A 27683-nucleotide genomic window follows, 5' to 3' on the forward strand; every position below is an offset into this window, starting at 1 on the left:
AACTCAATAAAATGCCTCAGTCAAAATTAATCATTGGGCTTGGCGGTGGTGGCCCACCTTTAGTCCCAGCACTTGGGAGGCAGAGTCAGGCGGATTTCTGAGTTCGAGGCCAGCCTGGTCTACAGAGTGAGTTCCAGGACAGCCAGGGCTACACAGAGAAACCCTATCTCAAAACCAAAAAAAAAAAAAAAAAAAAGCCAACTAGACCTTGGGTGGTAGGGAGAAGGGGAGGGCTAGAAGGATGGCTCAGTGGTGCCACTCTTGTAGAGGACCTGAGTTTAGTTCCTGGCAGCTCATAACCACATGTAACCTCATCCCACAGAAATATATAACTAAAACAAAGTAGCTTAAAAGCCACTAAACAAAACTCCCTCTTAAACCTAAAGAGTGTTGCTTGTTTCCACTGAAGTTGAGGGAAGACAGCCTTTTAGGAAGGCCAGTGTCCTTCCGCCCACCCACCTAGTGGTAGAAGAGGAGTAGTGTCCACACAAGCGGAGAAGAGCAGAAGCCCTTAAAATCCAGCCACACCTACTTAAAACATGATGACCCCGAGGGCAAGCTTTGTGGAGATGGGACGGATGTCCAAAGACCCACCAAAGAGAGCAGTTCAGTGATTCGAATGTGTGCAGCTGTAAGCAGAGTCTGGGTCACAGCCTTTTCATCTCCATGGAGGAGCTCTCCCTTCCTCCGTCTCTCCCTCCTGTGCCCACTCCCCCTGGAGCTCTCCCTCCCTCCCTCTCTCCCTCCTGTGCCCACTCCCCCTGGTAGCCGTTCCTGCTTCCTGGAAGCAGAGCCACGCAGTTCACACCTTTGGCTTGCACCTCTTGCCGGTGCCTGTTGGCCCTTTGTGGCTGGCCTTGCCTGCCTGAGCTCAGGGTCCAGCTGACAAGAACATTCTAGTTTTTTCCTCCTTGGAGCTCCTGAGACACTTGTGTGTACTTGCTGCCCGCCGCCTGCAGGGATGGCGTCCTGGAATGTCATTATGTGTTTCCTGTTGCAGCTTCTACAGTGTGCATACTGCCCTGGGTTGCTCCCTTGGGTATGGTCTGCCTAGACTCTGATGGCCACAACTCTAGTGTGACGGCATGGCCCATGTAGGTGCAGCCATCCCCAGCAGAGAGTAAGCTCTGTTCCCTTCTCTCCGCTGTGTGGGTCCTAAGTGAGGGAGGGCCAGGGGTTGTTCCCTGGGACAGGAGTCTGTGTGATGGGGTGTGGGAGGAGGGACACTGAGGATCAGATTTACAGTGATTGGAAACAACCCTTCTTGTAGCGGTGGATGCATTGCCGGACCTTGACATGCTGGTGTCACTTCACTGAGGTTGCATGGAGGCGGTGCAGTGGGGAACTGGGCTAGTAGCGGCCATGCTTGCCAGCATATCTCCTGCTCATCTTTGAAGAGGACCCAGAACTTTCACTGTCTCTGGAGAGGGGAGAACCAGCCAGGAATGCAGAGAGGGCTGTAGACTTCCAGGCAGTGCTTTTTATGATGAGCAGGGTGCAGGCAACTCCAGTGTTCTCTAGTCGAGCGTTCTTAAGTGGCTTTCACTTGACTGAGTGCCTTTGACCTTTGACCTGCCTTTACTATTCATAACTGACGATGACTAACTGGCTCTCTCTCATCAGTCTCTTCATACTGAACAGCCCAAGTATCTCTGGGCTTGGGAGAGAGCAGACCCTGTGGTGAGCTGACTTCTTTAAGAGATGCCTTGAGATGCTGCTTATTTTGAGAGATGGAGATGACATAACCCCAGGCGTTATGCACAAGTGCACACAGACACAGTTACCCACCCTGTGGTCAAGGCAAGGTGTGTCTGATGTGTGTCTATCAGAGGCCTGTGTGGTACCAAGGCCATCACTGTCCCTGTACAGCTGCCCTTTCTGGTCCACAAGGTCGGCCTACAGATCTTAGCCCTGGGAGTGAAGTGGAAGTCATCTTCCAGCCTGGACTCCCCCCGCCCCCCAAAGAAGAGACAAACCAAGTGGGTGTTCCAGGGGCTCCGCACCCACTTTCAGGTTGGCTGCTATTCATGATTGTTCATGATTGTTTTGGAGTAAGAGTATGGAGAGGATTGTGTGTAAAGTACTGGCCCTGTGCCTGCACAGGAGGGGTCAAGGGGGCCTCTTCAGCCCTGCCTCGGTGATGCCCCTCAGGGGCTGGGAACACTCAAGTTCTGGGTGACCTCGGGCTTGAGGCCAGAGGAAGAGAACGGGAAGTGTTGCTTTGTAGGAACTCATTGAGATGTTGACCAAATATGGATTTTAGGGCTCCTCTTGCATCTTTCTTTGAGTAGGGGAAGCCTGTCCAGTCTGATGGAAACCCAATATCCAATCTTGACCAGACCCACTAGAAGGAACTTTCCATGGTCTATGTCGAGACTCAGATGTGGATGAGCTTCTCCCGAAAGGCTCAACACCGCCCAGATCATGGAGCCCTCTAGGAGAACTCGCCGCTCGTGGTGTTCGCACTCTAGCAGCCTTGCCATTGGCCTTTGATGTACTGTGTGACAAAGATGTGTGGTCCATCCACAATTATCAGAGAAGCATATTGCAGCTCAGGTGGGAAGAGGATCCCAGAGACTTTATGAGGGATGGAGTGTGGGCTGGGTTAAGCTAAAGCTGCAGAGTTCCATCAAGAGGAGGGACACAGGAACATAATTACAGGATGTAAATAAGACTGGTAAGGGAGGTAACAAATTGTACTTCTGTATTTTTAAAACCCCTTGCAGTTTCTTTGAATGCTGGCAGGATGATGTCTTCCTGTTAGAGTGGCCTTGTCTTTGGTGTGTTCTGGAACATTCCCTGTCCTCCTTGTGTGAGCTGCACCTACAGTAGGGTCCTCTCTGTGCTTTACAGGGGTCACATGATTGAGATTAGAGCACAGACAGTGGGCGCCTACTCCCAGCTGTGCTCCTTAGGCACGTTAGGCCTTACATGTTCCCATGGTTTTCTGCTTCCTTGCCCACTGCCCACAGTGAAGAGGTACCAAGCACAAATGACTGTTCGGAAAAAATCTGTATTTTAATTTTCTCCTTAAAAATTAATCTGGTGCCAATATATCAAAGATGTTAATCTAGATGGTTATTTCTACACTCCAGAGTCGTGTGTGATTGCTTTATAATATTTCTCTCCCACAATCTTGAGTGGAGGTACAGACTGTCATTAGGAACAGCAATGGTGGCAGGTCTTGGAGGACCCCATCCCATTTCCTCTGTGTACTGGGCAAAGGCAGGTAAGGCTGAGCAGTGACCTCTGTTGGGTTCCCTCAGTGAATGGCTGCGCTCCCTCGGCAGCTGCGGGCGGCTTATGGCTCCCAGCTAAGTGCTTCCTCGCTGGCCTCTGTGAGCTCAGGGTTGGCCTCCACAGCCCCTGCCTCCTTCCAGGGTCTCTGCATGGTTCCCAGTGATCTGTGTCAGTGTCTTCCTTCCATCTTGTCACCTCCCTGCCAACCTATTAGTCTCCTCTGTCTGCTCCCATGCTGCACATGAGAGAGCCTATCTGTTTATCCATGGAAGTGCTGTCTGCCTCACTTGCCTCAGATTTATTGATCTGTTCTTTTTAGTACTTTATTAATTAGTCATGTGAACAAGGTCCTGTGGCTGGTTTAGACTTTAGTTGTTGCTAATAAGTATCCATTTGTTCTGGTGGGGCCGAGCCCCAACAGCAGTCTTGTACCCTCAAAGTACAAGACTACTCACACTCTTGCTGTGATCTGAGCCTCTGGTGGTCAGCCCGATTTGTCATCTGTCAGAGACATGTGCTTATGAGTTTTATTTTTAAAAACTCAGGCAGTCAAATGATTCCTAGGAGCATCTCCAACTCCTGGCCTTGGCCAGGAAGAGCAGGAATTAATATTTAACTGCTGTGTTAGTGTTAGCACACCGAGAGCCTTTAGTGTCTTGGCCCGTGCTTCCCTGCGGTTAACCCTTCCCTGGAGCTCCCTACAGCTCAGCTGAGCCTGCCCTAGCCACTAAGCTTGGTGCATCTGTCTCAGCCAGGTCTATGAGACCTTTTAAGAAGGTGCATGATCCGAGGGTCTCAAAGCAGCTGGGAGGAGTGAGATTCCCCAGGAGCTATGTGGGTGGCTGCAGGGGGTGCTGCAGTGTGCAGGGCTCCTCTTCCACATGCTTGCAGGCCTTTTCACCCCACACCTTCTTCTCCTGAGGGTAGACAGGAAGGGGTTAGTTCCCCTCTTAGTGACGCTCCTGAGACCTGGTGTGACTTTAGCCTTCACCTCTTAGTGGGGACTCATAGCTACTCCTGAAGCTTAGTGCAAAGGTTTCTGGGAGTTTTATCAAGCACTGAAAGGTATTTGTGCTTCTTCTCTTTCCCATGTATTTGTATAGCACTTATCTCAGAGCATCTCTGTGATTAAGGAGTGGAGCCCACTAGGCTGTCGTGGGATATGTAGCCCTTAACAAGACTTTGGTCACCAACTCCTACCCTCAGCCTTCCTACAAAAGGAGAAATCATCTCTTATCAGGAGGGGCTGCTGGGCCTTGTTCTGACTAAGGTAGTGCCTGCTGGGCAACCACAGTGCCTTGGAGGATTCAGGCACTGGGCATGGGTTAGTTAGAGGTGAATCCTGAGAATCTGATGAGGGAATGCTTCCGTGGCTCATTGTGGAATAAGACCATTCACTGCCCTGGGAGTGGCCATGCTGCATCTGACCCAGGGCTGCAGAGTTGGCTCCTGTGGCAGTGGTTCTCACTCTGCCTGGCTCCTGGGACTGTGGTTGCAGTTTGAGCTGTTTATTCAGACTGCTGCACAAACAAAGAACAAGAGCAGGTACAGGCATGCCCAGAGACAAAACAAAACACCCTCTGCAGAATTATGCCATGCATGCATCTTGTAGCATAGCATAGTGGGGCACAAGTGGGAAGGGCTTCATGACCCTTCCCACTTGTGCAAGCAGGTATCTGAACAGAGAAAGGACTAGAGAGAGAGCCAGGAAGGAGCGTAAGGGAGGTACAGGTACTGGGCTCCTTGGCCACACCTCTGCTAGCCTTGAACTCAAGAGTTTCCCTAGCAACAAAGGTCACCCAGGAGGGAAGTGCATTCCAGGCCCTCCTGATCTTCTGGGCCCAGCACCTGGCCATGTATTTTGTGTCCTTTTCTACAATTTGAAATGCACAATCCCCCTGCCTCATGCTGTTCCTGTCAGCATCCATTGTTAGGAGATCTTTGGGCCTCTGAGCACAGATAACCTCTCACCATGTCAGTGTCTGCCTGGGGAATTGGCTACAGAACTGAAGCCCCTTCTCACTGGAGGGCTAAGCCAGCCATGTGTCTGGCCATGGTAGGGAACCTGGGAGCCCCATGTGACCCTTGTCAGAATGTACTTGGGCACAGAGCAGGATGGGACTGTGACTTCCATATCAACCTGACAGCATTGTGGGAAAGATCAGCACTCCAAGCTTCAGGCAAATGCTGACGATGCTCTTCTATCCACAGTGTGCAGGGGAAGAGAACTGGGTGGACAGTCGGACCATCTACGTCGGGCACAAGGAGCCCCCTCCAGGTGCAGAGGCCTACATTCCACAGAGATACCCCGACAATAGAATCGTCTCCTCCAAGGTAGCCTCACTGTTTGATCTGCATTGCTGCCTGAGAAAGGCTGACATGGGATGGCCCCTTCTGAGCAGCATTGACGCCCCTGTGCAGCTGTCCCTAGGGAGCCCCTGCTCCCCCAGCAGCCGTGGTGCTTTGCACTTCTGTCCCATGCCAGGTAGCAGCTCTCTACTCGCACAGGGGTATCAGGTGTGCTTTGCAAGGCCTTATCCTCTTCACTCCTCTTGGACCACACCTCACTGCTGCCCCTCCAGGTACATTGCCTGGCTCTGTGTCTGGCAACAGGGCCTGCCAGCAGGATGTGGAAATGTAGTCCTTACCTAGAGAGATCTGGGAATGTCTGAAGGGTGGGAGTGAAGACTCATGGCTTTCCAGAACAGACATACTTGAAAACACATGCATTTGTATACCATGTGTATGTATACTATGTGTGCATTGCAGGTGTGGCATGTGTGTGCTGTGTTTGCTGTGGGGCAGGTGCAGGTGCAGGTGCAGATGTGTAAGTCCAACCCAGATGGTCAGAGAGATAGACTAGTGTGGTAGGTCTGTTTAGGTCATAAAAGGCTCTCAAGGAGGCCTGTGTCACTTACAATCAGGTGTTTTGTCATGCAGAGCTCTCTGGAGGAGCCACTTATGTCCCAGAACCCCAAGTTGTTGAGAAGACCTTATGACTCCAAAGCACAGCTTCTCAAGGTCTTTTTTTTACAAGATAGGAGTTAAAATATTTACAATAGCTTTTGTCCAGAAGCACAGCATAGCTGAATAAACACTCAGGAGCAAAGCCCACCACATGAGTGTCCCCTGAGGCCACAGTGCGTGGTAGTGAAGAGTCGGCCAGAAGCACCCCTCCCAGCCCCTGTGCTCACAGGCTGCACTGATACTCCATCAGCTCTCTCTGAGTGTGCCTACCTCTGTGCATGTGTGCGCGTGCAGGAACACACGTGCTCATGCTGTGCATGGCTGTGTATGTGTGCCCATGCTTTGTGCGTCCATATTTGTGTCCATGTGTGTATGTGTATACATGCTCTGTCTGCTGATGCTGTGTGTACTCATGGACTGTGTGAGTGTGTGCACGCACACACACTCGCGCAGACAGGTGTCCAGAGTGTACACGATGCCTGTGAAGAGCAGAGCAGCCTACTGAAGTCTCCGAGAGGCTGAAGGATTTTGCAGCTAATAGAAGCCACAGCCATGTTTGAAGAGATATAAAGCCTCACCCTCTGTCCTTTGCTTTAGCCCTTTGGGGCCTGTTGCCCACAGTGACTCTCAGGCTTTTTCTTGCCTTTGTCCCTGGGGAACATGAACTACCACAGCCTCCTTGAATTCTGGAAAGGAAATCCACAGGGAGGGTGTGTGGGAATTGCAGGCCCCAGGGGTATTCAGAAGTGGATTCTCCTAGGGAGGCTCCTTCATCCCAGGAAGCTTTCAGCAGGAACCAACAGAGTTAAGTCAACACTCTGGGCAGAGAGTGGGCAGAGGGAGGCCAGGCCAGGGATGGGCAGGGGCACTTGAGCACTGTTCCTCTCAGCTTCCCACAGGCTCAGCATGAGAAGTGGGTACTTGTGTGGGCATCAGTGCTTGGCTCACTGACAAGGAGCCATGATGTTTCAGGGAGGAGATACACGTAAGCTAGCCCCAGTACCACTCAACTTCAGGAAGGAAGGGTCGGCTCTTGGTCAAGAGGCAAGGGCCCAGGACTTCAGCTGATACTGGGCTGTAAGACACCGTTAGGAATTTATCATTGTTTTTGCTTAAATAACAGCTCATGTGCATGGAAAGTGCTAACTTGTTCAACAGGTATACAAAGGTTTTGTAGAATATGTCTAGAGTAATGTGTCTGTGTATCCAAAGAAGTTTTGTTTCTATCTTAGACATGTCAAAGAATGCCTCAGAGCCTCTGAGTTTGATTAAACCAGGGAGCTGTGACAGTGTTTGTCCTATGAGGAATCACAGGGACATCAATTTGCAGTAAGCCCCAACCTGTGGGGGGGGGGGTGTTGTCATTCCCGGTGGTCAGTGTTTGGTCAGAGTTCCCATTGTATCCATGGAGTCCCTGTCTTATGGAAGAAGAAAGATGAAAGACGGCTGCCTGCATGGCTCTGCCTGGTTCTGCCTGGCCTTGGCCGCACACAGGTTGCTGTGTCTTGGCAAGACTACTCTTGAGAGCAGTGACTTGCTGCCCACTGCCTTGTGCAGAATGGTCCTGGGGCATGAAGTTCACAGGGATCTTTGCTTGGCCTTCAGGGGGTTGCCAAAGTAAACACTGGCTCCATTGCCATTGCTGCTCCCCACCTCACACCCATGTGTTCAGGAAAGCTAGACTGTTGTTGATTACTGTGAAACTGATTACCTCTGCCAGTTTGGATACAGAATTTCATTGATGAGTACTTATACGAGTGACTTCCATATTTACCATATCATTTCAACACTGAGCAACCTTCTGAGGCTACAACTTATTTATAAAGCAACTAAAGCTTAGAGGCAGGAACATGTCAGTGGCCACAGGAGGTAAGTGCCCTGAAGCCATTCTGTTCCCTCAGCATGGAGCTCTGCGAGGCTATTGTCCCCTGACTCCATGCTAGACCCTATATCACATATCCTCGTCTCTCAACACCAGCAATCCCGCATAGCATTAAGATTTCCCATGACAGACCCTTTCCCAGTCACAAAACAGTGATTAAAGACCAGTGTCTCCTCCTAGTGTTTCTGTGGGATGGTCAAGGACAGACCTGTGGGCTGGATCCATTTGAAGTGAATAATGGCAGAGGTTTGGGACCTCCATCTTATTTCCCAGCTGCTGGCAAACAGAGGAGTGCCCAGTTCTTCTCAGTGTGTTCCACTTGTGACAACATGTAGAATAGGTGGGACTTCTGTGAGCCATCCTTCATGCCAGCAACAAAGCCAGAGATTGGCATACCCAGGGGAGAAGGAGGCTGTACAAACAGGAGACTCACATACCAATGGGGTACGCTCCTGCTCACTGTGAACACAGAGAGGCCACTGGTTATCCTCAACTCAGTGTGAACATAGAAAGGCCAATAGGCATACTCTGCCCAGTGTGAACAGAGTCCAGCAGGCATACTCTGCCCAGTGTGAACACAGAGTCCAGCAGGCGTACTCTGCCCAGTGTGAACATAGAAAGGCCAATAGGCATACTCTGCCCAGTGTGAACACAGTCCAGCAGGCATACTCTGCCCAGTGTGAACAGAGTCCAGCAGGCATACTCTGCCCAGTGTGAACACAGAGTCCAGCAGGCATACTCTGCCCAGTGTGAACAGAGTCCAGCAGGCATACTCTGCCCAGTGTGAACACACAGCATCCAGCAGGCGTACTCTGCCCAGTGTGAACACAGAGTCCAGCAGGCATACTCTGCCCAGTGTGAACACAGAGTCCAGCAGGCATACTCTGCCCAGTGTGAACACACAGCATCCAGCAGGCATACTCTGCTCGGGATGACAGACAGCTCAGCTGACCCTGGCCCAAAGTTTCCATTAGTATGGAGAAGCAGAGCTTGTTTGCTGTCTCTTGAGGTTCAGTAGGCCTCAAGACATCTTCATGGAAGAGAGATGCTGTGTCCTCATTTCTCTCTCTCACGGTGAAGCAGCCACTTTGTTCTTTCCCTGATCATTGATAACAGTTTTCCAGGCTGGGATACTTTCCTCTGCTGATATGAGAGTGGAAATAGAACTTGATACCTGAGTGTGGATGGCAGTGAGACGTGTGCTGGCCCACGTGTCTTCACAGATAGGAAGAGTTTGCACATCAGCAAAGCAGAAGATGTGTGACCGACCTGCCACTATCACTGTGCCAGTCCAGGCTCTAGATGAATGGTTCTAAGTGTGTGAGAGCATGTAGGAGGGGCACATGTGTACAGACACCATGCCCTGCCGTCAGCGAGGCAACCCCAAGACAGCTCAGACTGTTCCTTGTGCTGTATCTCTCAGTTGTCGCTGATAGCAAAGCAGACATGAGAAGCTATAACCTGATGTAACCGTCTGTGCTGCACAGAAAGTGCCTGAGTGCTTTGTTCTCCCTTCACGACTGGGCTGGGCAATCCGGACATGACTACTTTGGAGGGTACACTGTCTTAGCAGCTTGTCTTAGGCATTGTAAAAACCATGAGCAATGTCAGTCATTAAGTTCTGGTGAGTTTGTATCCACGCTTGCACACCCTCCTGCAGTGCCAGAAGGATCCCACACACAGCAACCCATTCCCTCTCTTATTTTCTACAGTACACATTCTGGAACTTCATACCCAAGAACTTATTTGAACAGTTCAGAAGAATAGCCAACTTTTATTTCCTCATTATCTTCCTGGTACAGGTAAGGGCAGTCTGGCTTTCTGTCTTAGCTAATGCCATTTGATTCTAAAGTAAGTGGCACACAGTCACTAACATCAAGGACTTAGCACCCTATGTGCTGCCTGACACTCATTCTTGCGTTCTCGAGGCTTACTTAGCTGGACTGAGTACCTCCAGATCCTTATGTGTACGTGAACCTTCCTGTGGCCACTTCCCAGCCTTACGAGGAGACAGAGCAAGATCTCCAGCCACACCTGGCGTCTCCACATCCTCCTTTCTGATGCTCAGAGAAAATCCACAGCAGTTGTACATCCAGAGAGGCAAGGATGCAGCATGGTGTGGGCAGATGCAGCCTGTAGAATACACTTCCTGAACAGCAGTATAACATTTTTTCTAAATTATTCTACATATGGCTGTACATGACTTAAAACCTCCTACCATGAAGTCTGTCAGAACTAACTCACATGTGACACCTGTAGAATGGACTAAATGAAACAAGGTATTCTGTGTCCTCGCCACATATTGACATACTTTCCTTAAGCACACCCTTTAAGGAGCCTCCCTCAGCATTATAGTCACTAGGACAGAGTGGTGACCCTTCTGTGCATGTTGCTAGGCAAGGAGGAACCCGGCAAAGTGTGTTGAGGTGGGAAGAAGCTGGGTTGGGAAAAGGCTGGGCTGGGCCAACTCCCCATCAGGTTGCTAGGTGTTTCCAAGGTGACATCAGGGCTCTCTTCTCGCCACAGTTGATCATCGACACACCCACAAGTCCAGTGACAAGCGGGCTCCCACTCTTCTTCGTCATCACTGTGACAGCCATCAAGCAGGTAGGACTTGGATCCTGATTTGTGGTTTCTTGTGGTGATTGATTGTTTTCATAGTGAGCTTGGTGTAAGTGAGGTAGTTGAGAGGTGACTGCAGGTGTGCAGTGCCATCCGTGAGCATCACAGATGTTTGTCATCAGTGTGACTCTGTGAGAAGTCAGTCAAACTCCATTATCCACCTGTGTGGTAGCCAGTTGCTCATTTCCTCGCTGTGGAGTGGGGTTTGTCCTTCCCCATTTCATATCTGTGCTTTGGAAGTAATTACTAAGAGCAGTCTAAGAGTTAAGGACTGCGGACATGGGCTTCCTCTCCTTCATAACCAAGTGTGCACGTTACTTCAGTTCTTACTCGGATGATTTGCCTGACACACATCTGCTTTACCAATGTCAACATGGATTTACAAATGTTTATTTGAAACTTTGGACTTTTACCTTGTTTTTGCTTAAGCCATTACTAATTCATTCAGTTGGATTCTGTGTTCCTTTAGCATGCCTTCCCATTGGCTTATTTACTATTTTGTGTGGGGTAGAGGGGATTCCCTTCTCACTTTCTGAGCTAACATTAGCCATGAGACAGCATAGTAAAGAATGAGACATAATTTAAATGCCTTGAAATTTACCCTGTTGTTTCTCAAAAGTTTTATAATTTTAGTTGTTAATTTAAGCAACATTTTATGATAATTTTAAATATGATACTGTATAAGCCAAATTGTATGTGTGTCTACTCTGCATGTAGATATTCAGTGACAATTAATGAAAGGCCATCTTTTCCCCATTTTGAGGGTTATGTCTATATGAATTTTGTTCAACTGATAATCCCCATGACTAGGTTGTTTTATACACTGACTTCGTTACTGTAGTCTGTAGTACAATTTTGAACTTAAATGTATAAGCGGTACAACTCTGCTCTTTTGGATCTTGACCCTTTGTATTTTCACATAAATTTTAGGATTAAATGTTAAGTTTTTAAAAATATTTGTACATTTTTAAATTAAATTAATTTTTTAATTAAGAAAAAAGATCTCACAGCCAGGAAGGCATGTACCCACGTTGCCACCAGGGGTCGCTTCCATTCTAAGTGGGTGGTCTGGTTTGTTTCAGCTAATTTATAAGACTGTAGAGCAGTGCTTCTCTGCCTTCCCAAGGCTACGACACTAACACAGTTCCTCATGGTGTGGTGACCCCGACCATAACATTACTTTCATTGCTACTTCATAACTGTAATTTTGGTATTATTATGAATCCTAATGTAAATATATGTTTTCCAGTGTTCTTATGTGACCCCTGTGAAAGGTTGTTCAGTCCCCAAAGGGGTGGTAACCCACAAGCTGAGAACCACTGCATAGAGAACCACTGCATAGAGAGTTGGCTTTGCTTCAGATTGAAAGAAGTTAGAATCAGTCAGTCACTGGTTTGGTGCCTTTGAATTGGAGGAGAAAGTAGGTCTCTACATTCTGAGGCAGCCAGTGCGGCTAGATTCCGTGGGCTGCCATCCTCCCAGCCCCTGCCTTACCTCCCCCTAGTGTGCTTCTGCCCAGGCCTGGCCTGCTGACTGTCATGAGGTAAAGGGAGTGTCTCTGGGAAAACTGTCCTATCGGACTGATCTCTTTCAGGTACCATAATGTTTGAAAGGCTTGTCCACACTCTAGCATGTCAGAACTTCGATCCATGTCACAAATGAGAGACGCTCCGGAGTCTGTGTGCAGACCTGATTAGTTTGTCCCAGTCTGTCTGGAGCACTTGGCCGCTGTTCATTTCAACCCTGGTGATGCATACTGCTCAGAGAGTTTGTGTGCACGCTGGTTTGCTCTTTGTTCTTGATTCTTTATGTGTGTGTGTGTGTGTGTGTGTGTGTGTGTGTGTGTGTGTGTGTGTATTGGTTTTTCTTCCCCTTCTTCCTATGTGCTTATTTTTAATTAACCAATAATAATTATTGTGTCTGGAGATAAATGAAGATTGATGGATGGAGATCCTTAATTCTTGGGGTATATCTACAGGTAAAATTGCTCTAAGCTTCTGAGGAACTGGCCAGACATCTGCCCCGTACAAGCAAACCCTTCCCCTGCTGGACTCTCACCCTGTCACAGCTATTTCAGTGTGTGCCTGGTGGCCAGGAAGGCTGGGGACCTTCCATAAACTTGAAGCCATTTGTAAATCTTTAGATACCTGTTTCATCCTTCTGCAGCACACTGGCTGGCATAACTTTGCTTTTCAGTACTTGGAATTCACTTTTTCATTTGAGACATCTGGATAATTTTCAGACTGTCAACTGCTAAGTACATTCTTTCCCAGGAAGGAGCCGTGGAGCACCCAGCAGCAGGTGCTTCAGGTGGCTGGCTTTGGGATTTACTCTACAATCCGACAGGTGTGGGGGTCTCCACATGGGTGTGTGTGTGTGTGTGTGTGTGTGTTGTATTTAAGAAACCTTTGGCACTTGATTCTTGCCATAAGATAGTAAGGATTTGTTACTGATGATGATGATGATAATGATGATGATGATGATGACTTATTTTTGGAATTTTTTTTTTTTTTTTTTTTTTTTTTTTTTTTTTTTTTTTTTGGTTTTTTGAGACAGGGTTTCTCTGTATAGCCCTGGCTGTCCTGGAGCTCACTCTGTAGACCAGGCTGGCCTCGAACTCAGAAATCCACCTGCCTCTGACTCCCAAGTGCTGGGATTAAAGGCGTGCGCCACCACGCCCGGCTATTTTTGGAATTTTAAACAATATAAAACTGAGGGATGTTTGAAAGTTATTTAATGATAGTCTGGGCATAATGATACATACCTTACATCCCAGCATTCAGGAAGCAGAGTAGGAGGGCCTCTGTGAGTTCAAGGTCTACTTAGTCTTACTAGTACGTTCTAGACCAGGCTCAAGTACAAAATGATACAGTCTCAGTTGCTTTCTATGGCTGTGTTACAACACCGTGACCAAAAGCAGATGGGGAGGAGAAGGTGTGTGGAAGCCTGGGAGGATGCTGCTGACTGGCTTTACCAGGCCTGGCTTGCCCAGCCTGCTTCCTTAGATAGCGCAGGGCCACCTGCCCAGGGTGGCACCTCCCACAGTGAGTTGGGCCCTCTACATCAGTTATTAGCTAAGAAAATACTTGACACACTTGCATACGGGCCAGTCTTGGGGAAGAACTTTCTTGATGACTCTAGCTTATGTTAAGTTGCCCTACCCCAAAACAATACTAAACAAAACCCAAACCAACCAACCAACCAGAGAGTGATCTTAACTAAAATAATAATTTTAAAAAAGGAAAAAGAAGCTAATTGCCATTGGTTTCTCTTTATTTCTCCCTTGGCAGTCATCTAGGAAAGCAGGTTGGAAACAATGCGTCTTTGTTCTCGGAGCCCTGAGCTGGTGGAGCATGGTTAGCAGAAGCAGTCTGTACCTGGGGACTGCTGAGCCACTGTGGAGACTGTCACTGCAGAATCCTCAAACCTGGCTCATCTTTGACTTCGTTCCTTATGTGTGTGTGTGTGTTATTTTTCCCAAGCATAGGTCTTGGGTTTATATAGAAGTTTTAATTACAAAGTTTATTTCAGCTATAATTGCAGAAACATAAAGCAGCCTAAATGTGGTTTGAGAATGTCACCAGGCAGTGGTGGCATTAATCCCAGCACTTGGGAGGCAAAGACAGACAGATTTCTGAGTTCAAGGCCAGCCTGGTCTAGAGAGTTCCAGGACAGCCAGGACTACACAGAGAAATCCTATCTCAAAAAACTGAGAGAGAGAGAGAGAGAGAGAGAGAGAGAGAGAGAGAGAGAGAGAGAGAGAGAGAGAGAGAGAGAATGAGAATGAATGTCCAGTGATAAGGACCAAGGAGCTGAGAGCCCCCAGGCATGATTGTTTTAAACACACCTCTCTCCGTCTCTCTGGTTCTAGGGTTATGAAGACTGGCTTCGCCACAAGGCAGACAATGCCATGAACCAGTGTCCTGTGCACTTCATTCAGCATGGCAAGCTGGTCCGCAAGCAGAGCCGGAAGTTGAGGGTAAGGCCCAGCACATCTGCCTGGCTTACCAATATGTTTTTCAGAATCATTTTAAAGCAGGAATTTCCAAGCAGGTTTGCCATTAATGCACTGGTTGTTGGGTATCCACACTGTCCTGTCTTGATTTCGTTGGAGGTTTGAATGGTGTCAGTCATTAGGGCGGCTTGCCTTTCTGCCTGTACTGACTGTTGAAAGCACTGAATGGTGTCAGTCATTAGGGCGGCTTGCCTTTCTGCTTGTACTGACGGTTGAAAGCACTTGCAGAGTGTGTATGACAGTGCAGCTGTTAAAGCTTCTCTCAGTCACATTCCAGCCGTCACCTTGGTCATTACCTGATGGTGAATTTGCACTTGATCTCTTCTTGTCACTTTCCCTCCTGGTACCCATCCCGTCCCTGAGCCTCACCAGACTCCACCTCCCTCCATCTCTCCTAGGCAGTTCTGTTACCTGTCCTGACCACTTTGATAGCAGTCTGCCCTATTCAGCAAGTATAGCCATCCCTAGTACAGGATGAATCTTACCTACTCCGGCCTGACATAAGCCAGCCGTTCAGCTTGAGATCAGAGGATGTCTCAGGATGTGGCCAAGCGCCCAGCCACATACAGTGGGACAGCATCCCCTTCTATGGACCACAGGCATATACATATGTTTGCTAACCCAATTGCACTTATTAATCTACTGATGCATGGCTGTGTGCATGCTCATTTTAAGCATGTTTGGTGTATAAATGCTATTTCATGTGTCACTGCTTCCAAGAGACCCTTCTCTTCTGGTACAGGAGTTTGGAATGTTTCCCTAGAGTCAGGATTCAGAAGGCTCAGGCTCGGGGCCTATGGGCCAAGCTTAGGGAAGGCTGCCTGGCACCACATCCACATGGCCATACTCGGGGCCTAGCTTGAGTGCAGCTCTGTAATGAAGGGCTCTCTGCTGCAGAGTCTCCCTACTTGTAGATAGAATGACTCCTTTTTTAAAAGCAGAAGTAAATGGTGTCTATTGCAGGAAAGTGCTTCTGCAGTGTAGTAGCCCCTGAGGAGAATCACTTGCTCAATATCTGGTCTCCAAAGTTTAGAAGTGAATAGCAATAAGCTGGTTCCCTGGGGCGAGCAGAGGGGGGCCAGCTTGTTCCTGAGGTCTCTACTCCAGCCTACTAAACTGTGAGGCTCTTTTCTTAGAAGTTGCAGGAGGCTCTTAGGAAATTAGTCCTGTTCTTTGTGTCCTTTTCATCGTTTATTTCAGATTGTGTGACGTAAGCAGTAGAGGAGACCTCCTTTGCACTTGCTGCAGTCTGTCTCCAGGATTTGGTCACTCCAAGAAGGGTGTGTCCTCTTGGGTGGAGCCTCTTCACCCAGTCCAGGCCCAGGTCTCAGCTGCTTCTGCGTAGTGGATATCTGCAGTTCCTTCTTTCTTGCCCCTGAGTGCACCTACTCAGACATCCAAGGACTCGTGGCTGCTTCCAGCCTCTGCCACAGAACTGCTGGGAACTTTTGTGTGCAAGACTCTGTATGAAGTTCAATTTTAATTTCTTTTGATCTAAAACTCAACTACTGGTTGAAATGTGAATCCCTTTCTGGCTCAGAAGAGACCACCCAACACCTTCCTGAATGGCCGCCCATTCTACCTTGCTACCAGCCTGTGGGTGCCCACCTTGGGACCCACCAGCTTATGGGTGTATTTGTTTCTCCTGGTGATTAGATTTATGTCTCTTGGGGTCATGTGAACCTCTGCTCATTTTCTATCTGGAATCCTTTTATTCAAAGCAACAATTCCATCTCTTACTCTTTTCTAGTGTGTGAGATGAGGCTCATTTTACTATGGGGTTTTGAGAGTTGTGTCTTTTTAAGAGTATTTAGTTCAGTGCTAACTGTGTGTCTGTCACTTTCTTCACAAGGCTTTCCGGAGCAGGATGTTATAAAGGGGAAGCCCCACTGCTCATTTGCTTTAGGGATCTTGGTTTTGATGTTGTGCCTAAGCACTCTTTTTTTAAAATGTTCTTTATATTTACTCTCTCTCATATATTACATCCTGATCCCAGTTTCTCTTCTCTGCTCTCCTCCTCACTCCTCCCCACACTACCTCACCTTTCCCTCAGATCCACTTCTTCTCCATTGCCCTCCCACACATGTCAACCAAATATGGCATAATGGTTAAATATTCTTTGCCCAGCCCTGGAGTCCTAGAATTTGCTTCTAGGGCTTGTCTACTTCTAATTTAATGTAATGCTTTTGTGTAAGCTCTCTGAGTTTCTGTTGTTGTTGTTTTAAGGTATGAAGTTCAGGTCAGAACTCCATTTTTAGCTATCTTACTTTCCTCCTGCATGGGGCTTCGTGTACTCTTCTATTAGTCAAGTGTACTTGGGCATGTGCATATGTGTGGGTGGGTGTGTTTATATGTGAGTGTATATATATTCGTACATGTGTGCTTGTGTGTGTATGTGTGTGTGCATGTGTGTTCATGTGTGTGTATGCGTGAACATGTGTGTGTTTGTTCCTGTGTGTGTGTGTGTTGTATATGACACACTACACTAGCTCAGCTCTCCATGGCTGAGATAGCTGGGCTGACTGCAGTGGCTCCATCATGATGCTCCTGTATTCTGCAGCCCATCCTTCCCTCTCAGTTTGTAGTTAGCCACTGTTTTATGTATGATGAGACATAACAAGGGATCTGAAAAACTAAATCAAGGTCTCCGTTTGGGAAGAGTGACTCTGGTCTTAGACCCTCAGAAGTCACTGCGAGCATGCCCATGACATCTGTCACTCTCATTTATGGATTGATGGGCTTGGGACGCTCTGAATCTGTACAGGGAACCACAGGCTGAGCCATCTGTCTTGGTGACTACCAGGGCAGCTCAGTGATGGGCCACTGAGAACTCTCAGAGTGAGCTTGGGAAACCCCTTTCTGATTGGACGCCCCCCAAGACCTACTTCACTCTCAAGCCCTTTAACCAGCATGAGCTCATCTTCTTGGTCTGAACTAGTGATAATCTTGTTAGAGTGTTGTCTGTGTTTTCATTTCGACATGTTCTCTCCCGGTTTGGTCTGAACTAGTGATAATCTTGTTAGAGTGTTGTCTGTGTTTTCATTTCAACATGTTCTCTCCCGGTTACCCTGGAGCTGCTCTGGTCTGCAGTGGCCCATGGAGGCCCAGGGAAACCTCATTTCAACAGAAAGCCTCCACATGGGTCTGTATCCTAGGACACTGTGGCACTGAACAGGATACAGTCGGAGAACAAATTCCAGCCCAGGGTATGCTGTCATACAAAGGTAGCCTCTCAGTAACCATACCGTCTCCATGTCTTGCAGGTTGGGGACATTGTCATGGTGAAGGAAGATGAGACCTTTCCCTGTGACCTGATCTTTCTCTCCAGCAACCGGGCAGATGGCACATGCCATGTTACTACAGCCAGCCTAGACGGAGAGTCGAGCCATAAAGTAATGTGCCTGCATTTGGGGTGCAGCTCAGGGTCTGAGCCAGATTGGCATCCTAGGTGCAGACTGAGCATGTCTGTGTTGTCAGAGCTCACTCCAGGGCCCTCCCAGGCCGTCTGGGGGTCACTCCCTCTGTGGTCAGAGCTCACTCCAGGGCCCCCCGAGGGCCATCTGAGGGTCACTCCCTCTGGCCCTTTCCCTTTGTTCTCTCCCATTTCCACCTCTCTTCTTTCCTCCCTGAATGAGGTGAGCAGACATACCTGCCATAACCCAGACTTAAGCAGATTGTTAGAATAACAATGTTTTCACTTTCTTTATAAAAATCCATGCCTCTTGTCAGAGAGTTGACTGCGCAGGCAGAACTCTACAGATCATGTCTGTTACTTCAGTGTCTTGTTAAATTATTGTAAGGCATTTTCTGGAGCTATAATTAATTGTTTGAACTCCATATGGAATTCTACACTATATTTAAAAACTTTGACAATTAGGTGAGCAAAAATACATAGTACTGTTAATTTATAGGGTTGCCTTATAACTGGAATGTCTGGGAGGAAGAACTTCTGTGAGATTGTGAAAGCTGGCAAACTTCTGGCAGTGCCTTCGTACCAGCCTCTGAGAACCTTAGGAATGATTCCTGCAGGTGCGGGCAGCCGCGCTGTGAGATGGGACACTTTCTCATATGATTAGTGAAGGATATGGCATCTTTGGGAGTCATCCATGGCCCTTTGTGCACAGGCCTGCAGGAGGTTTCATATTTTCTAGGTAGTCCATCCAGACATTCAGCAGCCTTCTTTAGGCACTACAAAGCAACGGTCTTTTGGGGGAGAGGTGCCTAGTGACTTGAATTGTACCTGGACAGGGCTCACAGCTTACCTGTAGGCCACTCACCTCTACTGGACAGAGCCTGCTCTGTGGACCTGTCTGAGAGCAGGACTCCATTCCAGGGAGACTATGACTACTCAGACAGAATGGCCCAGTGTCTGGGTAGATTTGAGACCCAGGGGCTTAGTTCTGTTCTGGGCAGTGCACTGTGGCTGCAGCAGCTGTGAACCTGGGAATGCAAGAGTCCCTGCTGCGCGCTGCAGCTGTGAACCTGGGAATGCTAGAGTCCCTGCTGCACGCTACAGCTGTGAACCTGGGCAGTGCACTGTGGCTGCAGCAGCTGTGAACTTGGGGAATGCTAGAGTCCCTGTTACACGCTGCACTTCTGTGCACTTGCACAATGTGCCTGGCTGGTTCCTGGCATCATTTCTGTATGTTTGGTTTGGCTCTGAGGCCTGGAGTTATGTGGAACCTTTCCTTGAAAGAACAGATTATGGGAAGGCTTCTGCCAACCTCAGGGAGTCTTACACTGGTCATATGACCTCAGCCTGACGTTTTTTGCCCTTTGGGGACTTTTTACATCTGTGAAAGGCTGTCATATCCCTGATTAGAAACCTCAGATTCTCAGTGTACAGTAAGAGCTTGAACAACACAAATGGTGATATAACCACCTGTACACTCAAGCCACATGATGCCATGCATCCCAACACTCACTATTAGAGCTGAAATGAAGAGGCGCAGTTCCTCCTGACCAGACCCTAGTACACGCCTGTATTCCTGTGTTCTCCTTCCTAGGTAAAGGAGATACATCCCCATGTTTACAGGTGCTAGCTAGGCCACATGGCCCTGGACAGCAACACATGCCAGTTGGCATCTGTCTAGACGTGCAGTTCTTGGGCCTCCTGCTCAGACTTGCTGCCCTGAGATCCAAAGGTGACCTAACAGTAGTGGCCTAGCAGCCTCCTGGGGATTTGGATGCACTCAGTTCAGAGTTGAGGGACCTTGTGGTTTAAACAGTTGAACAGTTTCAGAGAGCAGTGACAAGAGGGCATTTGGTGGCAGAGTTTGGGAAACGAGACCAGCTGATGCTTCTAGCAGCTCCTAGGAGCTACAGTACTTTCAAAGAAGAGGAATGCATGAGCGACTGACAGCTCTTCTAGGGCAGTGCATCAAATATCAGGTTAAAAGAAGTTCCAGGCTTGCCCTTCATCCTGCTAGTTTTAAGGGGAGGATGTTGAATAAGCATGGAGAGTCAGAGTTCCTATCATCCACCATGTGGAGCAAGAGCTGAGTCCCATCTTTCCATGCCCCTTTGCATCAGACTCAACAGTAGGACTCACAGTAGGACTCACAGGATGTGCATGAAGATCCGATTCTGGGTGTGTGCCAGAAACCAGGTACAGTGAGGTTCAGGGTACGACTCCTGTTTCCTCTCCTGCAGACTCACTACGCAGTGCAGGATACCAAGGGCTTCCACACAGAGGCGGATGTTGACAGCTTGCATGCTACCATCGAGTGTGAACAGCCACAGCCTGACCTCTACAAGTAAGCCAAGCACACTGAGCAGAAAAGGCCTGGTTCGCTGCTGGGAGGGGCCTCTGTGGCTGTACACTAGCACCGCTGAGGCAGACCCGCAGCTTCCCCAGAAGAAAGCCTCGCTGCTCTTTATGTCTGTGTGTTAAGAAATGCCATGGAAGCCAGGGGCGAAGAAGCACAGGGAGTAAGAGGAGAAAGTGGGAAGAGTGGGGTGGCCAAGCCACTCCCAGTCCTGCCAGAGAGTAGGCTGGCTAGCTCTGGTGCAGACTGAGTAATGAAGCCAGCTTTTCTGTTACAGGTTTGTGGGGCGCATCAATGTTTACAATGACCTGAATGACCCTGTAGTGAGGTGAGTCTTCTTGGGAGTCCAGGCCTCTGTCCTCTTCTTTGTTAGGACAGAGGTTCGCACTGAGGAGCCCAAGAGCTGGCCAGGGCCAGGCCCTGGGAACCGCCTCGAGTGACCCCATCTGCACACCACATGCTGCTGTGCCACCCAGTAGAGAGCTCTGTGCCTCAGGCTGGCACCTCTGCTGTGCTTGATGTGGGGCTTGCCTTTCAGTAGATTTTGAAGTTGACCTTTTCTTGCAGTTTAAGCAGTTCCAAATTATTGCTATCCTGGTATTATTCTATGCTAAGAGGAAACATTTGCCCAGAAGCAAAGGCAGATTTCTTATGGGAGAAGTACCTGGAAAAAGTAGTCGCTAGAGTATTCCTATCTGGCCTGTCTCTCATGGGACTCAGTGAGGATTCTAAGGGAACAGTCTGTGTACTTCTTAGCTTGCATTTTTAATGGTTTGTTTGTTTATATTACTTTTTTTGAGATCTTATCTCACTGTTAGCTACAGAGGCCTTGAACACCCAATCCTCCAGCCTCTACCTGCCCGTGCTGGATCACAGTCTGGTGCCAGTGTTCCAGGTCTTACCCTGTTTTGTGGTAATCATCCACGGGCAGGTTAGTAGGACACTAGCTTGTAGGAGGCTGTCGGGCACAGCGCAGGTGGTGAACCACGCTATAGGAGGTGGCAGAGCAAAAGGGATTGGAAAGGAATAACTCAGGTCCTACGAGAGATCCGATACTCTGGGGCACGGACTCGAGTGTGTCTGTCTGTGCGCTGTGTCCCGCCAGGTGGTTGTCTGGCTGTGTGAAGCCACAGGATCCCAGTCCTGGTGAGGAGCAGAGGGAGACAGCTGGGGGTGGGGGTCGGTCATTGACAGGTCGCTCCTTGGGAATTACAGGCGAGGCTAGACACTGAGGAGCCCCAGAGCAGTTCAGTCTGCCCTGAGGCCAAAGGGAGAGAGGGGGCAGGAAGTGGTCGCCTGTTGTTTTAGGCGTAAGCTTGAGTCCTGTCTCACAGGCAATGCATGGTTGTTAGATGTTTTATTATAGAAAGGAGAGAGAAGAGATAGGAAAGTAGAGGCCGGCCATCTCCGCATGGCTGGCATGGAGAGGGGAAGGGAGGAGGAGAAAGTAAAGATGAGAAGAGAAGAGGCTAAGAGGGGAGGGAGAAAAGAAGAGAAAGAGGAGGAGGAGAGAAGGGAGGGGCAAACTGCCCCTTATAGGGTGGGCTGGGCTATCTGCCTGTTGGGCAGGGCATACCTGGCTGTGCTCAGACGACTATGGGGGTAGAGTCCAGCCAGAATGCTGGGAGCTTGGGGGATTGTCTACGCGATTGATAGCACAGGCTAAAGGAGTTGGAGGGCTCATGGAATCAGCTATCTGTGTCTGGAACGTGTCTCCACTGTTTCTGTCCCTTGTGAAAATCTTTCACTGGGTCTCCGAAAGTTAAAACTTGCTCAACCAAAACACAGACTGCTTTTCACAGTCCCACAGAAGGGGTGGAGGCATTGCTTTTGTTTTCAAAGAAGAGTTCCTTATTGCTTTAGAGACTAGACTGTGGAGAGCTGATTTATTTCAGATGAAAGAGCAAATGAAATGTTTTTTCATTGCCCATCGATGAATCCAAGGAAGCCACTACTGTGGACGGTGAATTTCATACTGATACGAAGCTATGGTACCAAGCTGGGGACCATGGTCCTAATGCTCTGCATACTTTGATACTAGCTTTAACTTAGCCTTTGAACATCAAAGTTGTTGAGCTTGTCATTTTGATTTTTAAGATGTTTATAAATATTTGGAGTACTACAAACAGGAGGCAGATGTTGGATTTTCTCAGGCTCCTGATTATCCAGATTCCAGCCCACTCACTTATATTTCTTCTTCCATCTGTCCACACTAGCAGCAAAGTATTTCGTCGTCAAGTTATTTTTAGAGCTCTCAGAGACCCATTTAAGGTGAGGCCATTTGTTTTCATTAACGCTTGTGACATGAATTATTGTCAGCAAGTTGCTAACAGAAGCTGCCAGCCCTGTACAGGCAGCGGAGCGGTGTTGTCCGTGGCTGTCGGACCAAAAGGGCTGCCCTTACCTGCTGACCAGCTCCATGAAGTGCCGAGCAGCTCTGAGGCTCCACGCAGAGTGTAGTCTGAACTGCATTGGTCAAGCACAGTGGCCCCACTAAGTGTGGAGTACATTTGTATCTCTCCAAAAGGGCGGATGTGTATTTTACATGCTTATGTAAATTAAAGGCAGACAGGTTCTCCCCGACACTCGGGTACTGAGACACTAGCACACTAGGATTTGCACGTTTAGTTCACTCCTTTGAATTTCCTTCTCTGCTTGGAGGGAAGGCTTACACCCAGCATTACTTCCAAATGATCTTTGCATGCAGAACTTCCATTACTGGGACCCGGAGTCCCAGCCTCCTTCACATTAAAAAATGCGCTCACACCAAGTAGAAGTCTCCATGCCCTGAGGGTGGGAGAGAAACAACTGAAGGATGTGGAGCTCAAAGTCTCAGCCTTTTCAGTCCATTCTGAGGTCCCAGCCCAGCCACCCTCTCAGTGGGGATGTGTTGAGAGAGGTTGCTAGCCCTGCGTTCAGGTCTCTTCTTGTAGCAGATCTAGGTGACATTTCTAGTGTCCCCTGGTATTGCAGATAGGAACCCCATCTGAGGGCTCTGTGGCCTCTGGTAGGGTGTCATTGAAACATTCAAGCTCCTGATTATTTGAGAGTGAGTTGGAGGTGACCTACTTCCTTGAGGCCTCTCCAATGTTGCTGTGAAACATCAGCCCCTGAGAGCGACAGGCCAGGAAAACAGAGGGCTAGATACAGCCCAGCAGGCGACGTCTTCACCTCAGAGAAGCCCAGTGTGTTTGCAGATGGACTGTGGCAATCTTCACTATGAGCGATGCACACCTATACAGCTTCCTGTTGGAAAGATTGAGTTGATTTTCAGTCTTGCACCCCACCCCATCCCTCCACCCCCTGCTGCATCATACCGCTTCTGGTCTTCTTGCCTTCCAGGCCACTGGGATCAGAGAACCTGCTTCTCAGAGGAGCCACACTCAAAAACACAGAGAAGATCTTCGGTAAATATTTTAATTTGTAAACTACTGACAATTATTTCTAAACTCCAGGACACACTAAGCAAACTAAACTATTTTACAACACCCTGAGAGGCCATTAGATGCCTTAAGGGACTTCGGATGCGGATTTGGTGCAGGGGCAACTTTTGCTAAGAGATAAATGTTATGTAACCTGAATCCACAGAGCCATTCACTGAAGGCGACAGCTTATTAAGGACCTTAATGCACGACTTAGGACATGAAGCTGTGTTCATGACTGTGTCCACGGAGTACTGGAATGCAGGCGATTTCTCTAAGTTGCACATCCCTGTTAGCACCTCCCGTTGACAGTGCTATTTCTGTTTGGATATACTGAAATGACTTTTAAGACACACGTAGTGCCCTGCTGTCAGATTACCCAGTGCATTAGCATTTGCACTAAAGAATATAAAGGGCAGATTAGATCCTATGCAAGCAAAGTCCTAGTGTGAGGAACCCAGCCAGCTCAGGGTAGGTTAGGGTAGATTGCTGGTTAGGTTAGAAACGTGAGCTGTTCTTGTAGGCAGACATCTCACAGACTCTTCTGTTTCCAGGCGTGGCTATCTACACAGGCATGGAGACCAAGATGGCCCTGAACTATCAATCCAAGTCCCAAAAGAGATCTGCTGTGGAAAAGTAAGGCCACACCCCTGCTGCTAGCTCCCAGACATCGCTGGCCCCTGTGGATAGAGTAGTAGTCTCTGGGCCAACAGTGCCTTTGGGACAGTGTCCTTGGGGCCACTCTTCTGGAGACTGGCCGCTGACTCCAGAGCCCGTCACTCTGGAGACGAGCTTTCTGTCCCCCGGTAAGATGAGTAGCCACAGCCTCCTCTCTGCTAGCTTGCTTCCTACTCCACCTGTCAGTCGTTTCCCAGTGTTCTAGGTCCCTGGGCAGGTACAGGTGCCCACATCCTCACTAATCCACGGACCCAGGCAAACCTCAGCATGGAAGAAATTAGCACTCAGCCCCTATTTAACTGGGGGCTTGATGGGAACCACGTGTGTCTGATGTGCTTTCAGCGAGGTCACAGTGAGCACAGTGAATGCTTTCCTACAATGGAGTCCTGACAACTGTCAGGAAGGTGACTAGACTTATGAGAAAGTAGAGTTTGAGGTTGTGTCATCTCTGCCCCTTGTCAGAGCTGTTCTTGTAGGCAGACATCTCACAGACTCTTCTGCTTCCAGGCGTGGCTATCTACACAGGCATGGAGACCAAGATGGCCCTGAACTATCAATCCAAGTCCCAAAAGAGATCAGACTGAAACACCAGGAGCTAGTTAGTCACCATGTGTGGGATGCTGGCAAGGGACTAGGGATGCCGTCCCTGGGCCTGTCTGCACTATGTGACATATGAAAATGGACTCTTCATCAGCCAGGCTGCTCTGCATGGACTTCAGAAGCAGACCTGAAAACCAGAGCCTCCCCCCAAATCTACCTCACCTTGATTCAGCCCCAGGCATTGCCGGGCTTTGGCCCTTCTCTGGGTATTCCCCTCTCTCACTCCAGAGTGATGACCACTAAGTTCTAAGTTCCTTTGGTCATGCCTGATGGTCAGCGAAGCTGGCTCTGGCTGCTCCTGTTCTGTAAGCAGGAGAGTTAGTTCCCATGGTTCAGCGAGGCTCATCAGCCACTTGGCAGCATGCAGCTTTTCTTCCCTTCCCATGGCTCTGGTCCTGCATCCTGAGCATTGGCAATGGCAGCTGCAAATGAGATGGAGTCTTGTCTCATTGGGTCAGACTGGACACTGCTTTCTAGGGTGTTGCCGGGTTCCCCGTGCTGTTGGCTGTAGTGAGGAAGGACCAGAGCAGCCTCTGAAGGTGGGGCTCTCTCGTCTAGGTCAATGAACACATTCCTGATCGTGTACCTCTGCATCCTGGTGAGCAAGGCCCTGATCAACACAGTGCTGAAGTATGTGTGGCAGAGTGAGCCCTTCCGAGATGAGCCATGGTACAACGAGAAGACCGAGTCAGAGCGCCAGAGGAATCTGGTATGGAGGCACGTCCCTTGTGTAAGGAAGTGACCCTTAGGCCATTGTCACAAAAAGATGGTGCTAGAAAACTACAGAGGTGAACTTGCTTCAGGCAGGATGGAGCCTAGCCAGAGCTTAGGGCAGGTGCCTCACAGGCCCTGGGGTAGGCAGGTGTGAGCTGCCTGCTGTCTTGGGTACTAGAATGTTCAAGTCTGGAAGATATTCCTTTCCACAGGAAACTTAGAAGGGCCAGAATCATTTCGATGTTTCCAAAACTCAGCATACTACCATTGAGATAAATACTGCTTTTTGTGGTAACTAGATAAACAAAAGACTCTGACCTCAGAGCAGGGCAGTGTGCACCGAGGGGTACGTATGGAGGGGCTGTGTGCAAATGTAGCCCTGTGTGCAAGCACAGACCCTGTATGAGCCTGTGCACCATCTCCCTGATAACTTCAAAGATATGATGAAACTCTACAGAACAGCCATTCTGAGCTGAGTGTGGCAGTGCAGGCCTGTGGTCCCAGAGCAAGGATAAAGGGAATGGGGTGGGGGATCATGATCCTGAAGTCAAAATCACTGTATAGAAAAATGCCATCTCTTCATGAGCTTGGTGACTGTTACTTACAGAAGGACATCATGAATATCAAAAGTGGCCATTGGTCTATACTTAGCATGGTCTCTCCTCAGCCCTGATAGTGTAGTGAGTATAAACTCCTGTCCCAGTCCCTCCCCAGAGACGCCAGCAAATCAGTTCCATTCTTGGTCTTAACAAGACATGATGGGCAAGGAGCTCCACGTTTTCCAGTAGGTCTTTGTCTTTGGGTTGGGAATACTTGTCTTTGCTTATCTGGCTAGGGTAATGGATGACCTCTCTGAGGTTTTCTGTCCTTGCTTGGTGACCTACAGCTTCCTTATGTAGCCAATGTTCTCAGTTCCTCAGGGCCTTCACTGACTTCTTGGCCTTCATGGTCCTCTTCAATTACATCATCCCGGTCTCCATGTACGTCACTGTGGAGATGCAGAAGTTCCTCGGCTCCTACTTCATCACTTGGGACGAAGACATGTTTGATGAGGAAATGGGGGAGGGGCCTCTGGTCAACACGTCTGATCTGAATGAGGAGTTGGGACAGGTCAGTGTCTCCTAGAGAGTGCATGCGTTTTTAGCCCTGCATCAGTCCACTGTGGCCTAGTGGTCTGAGTTCTCTTTGATAAGTGGTAGTTGATCTGTGCCACACATTCAGCATGTGGACATGCTGCGGTGGGTGAAAGTCCAGAGCAGAGGTGGCCGTGGAAGTGCATTGGCATCTTCTCTTTTCCCCTGAGTGTATCTTTTTATAAGAGCTACATAACATCAGTGTGGTTTTATAAACTTTACAATGTGAAAAATCGATTGCATTAGCTGATTAGAGTAACTGAATCCTTAGGCTTTCTCACTTATTCTGGGCCTTGCAGTGGACTGAGGGTGGAGCCCAGTGAGGCCACTGTCCCAGCACTTGCTCTCAGGCATTGCTTTCTTCTTTTATAGATGACATTTTGCAAGTAGATGAGCAAACAGAACCCTAAGACATTTCCTGGGGTGGGCTGCTGCAGAGTTCATGGACGCAGTCTGCAGAACCATGGCTCTGGTAGCTCAGGATTGGGATGCTGCAGTCCATAGATAAATGAGTAGCGGAGACCTGCCTGTCCAAACTGGTGCAGAACGAGATGGCAGATGTGTGGCCACGCTCACACCACCTGGGACAGCCATCTGGGGACCTAGCCTGTGAGGACGGGTCTGATGCTCATAGCTGATGCC

General features: G+C 48.8%; 1 protein-coding gene across 5 annotated transcripts in view; it reads left to right on the top strand.

Moving 5' to 3' along the window:
• Nucleotides 1–27683, top strand: part of Atp11a (ATPase phospholipid transporting 11A) — a 110033-nt gene that overhangs the window by 41885 nt on the left and 40465 nt on the right. For 4 of the 5 annotated variants that reach the window (XM_031339086.1, XM_031339087.1, XM_031339089.1 and 1 more), the window contains exons 2-12: nucleotides 5452–5574; nucleotides 9802–9891; nucleotides 10616–10696; nucleotides 14583–14690; nucleotides 17990–18118; nucleotides 20379–20482; nucleotides 20772–20822; nucleotides 23837–23901; nucleotides 24471–24552; nucleotides 25753–25903; nucleotides 26821–27018. In XM_031339086.1, the coding sequence (XP_031194946.1) occupies nucleotides 5452–5574; nucleotides 9802–9891; nucleotides 10616–10696; nucleotides 14583–14690; nucleotides 17990–18118; nucleotides 20379–20482; nucleotides 20772–20822; nucleotides 23837–23901; nucleotides 24471–24552; nucleotides 25753–25903; nucleotides 26821–27018 (1182 nt within the window). Of the gene's footprint in view, nucleotides 1–5451; nucleotides 5575–9801; nucleotides 9892–10017; nucleotides 10190–10615; nucleotides 10697–14582; nucleotides 14691–17989; nucleotides 18119–20378; nucleotides 20483–20771; nucleotides 20823–23836; nucleotides 23902–24470; nucleotides 24553–25752; nucleotides 25904–26820; nucleotides 27019–27683 lie in introns of those variants that run through there. The other variant, XM_031339090.1, reaches the window with a different exon arrangement.

The sequence above is a fragment of the Mastomys coucha genome, unplaced genomic scaffold (assembly GCF_008632895.1).
Source record: "Mastomys coucha isolate ucsf_1 unplaced genomic scaffold, UCSF_Mcou_1 pScaffold22, whole genome shotgun sequence".
Classification (NCBI taxonomy): domain Eukaryota; kingdom Metazoa; phylum Chordata; class Mammalia; order Rodentia; family Muridae; genus Mastomys; species Mastomys coucha.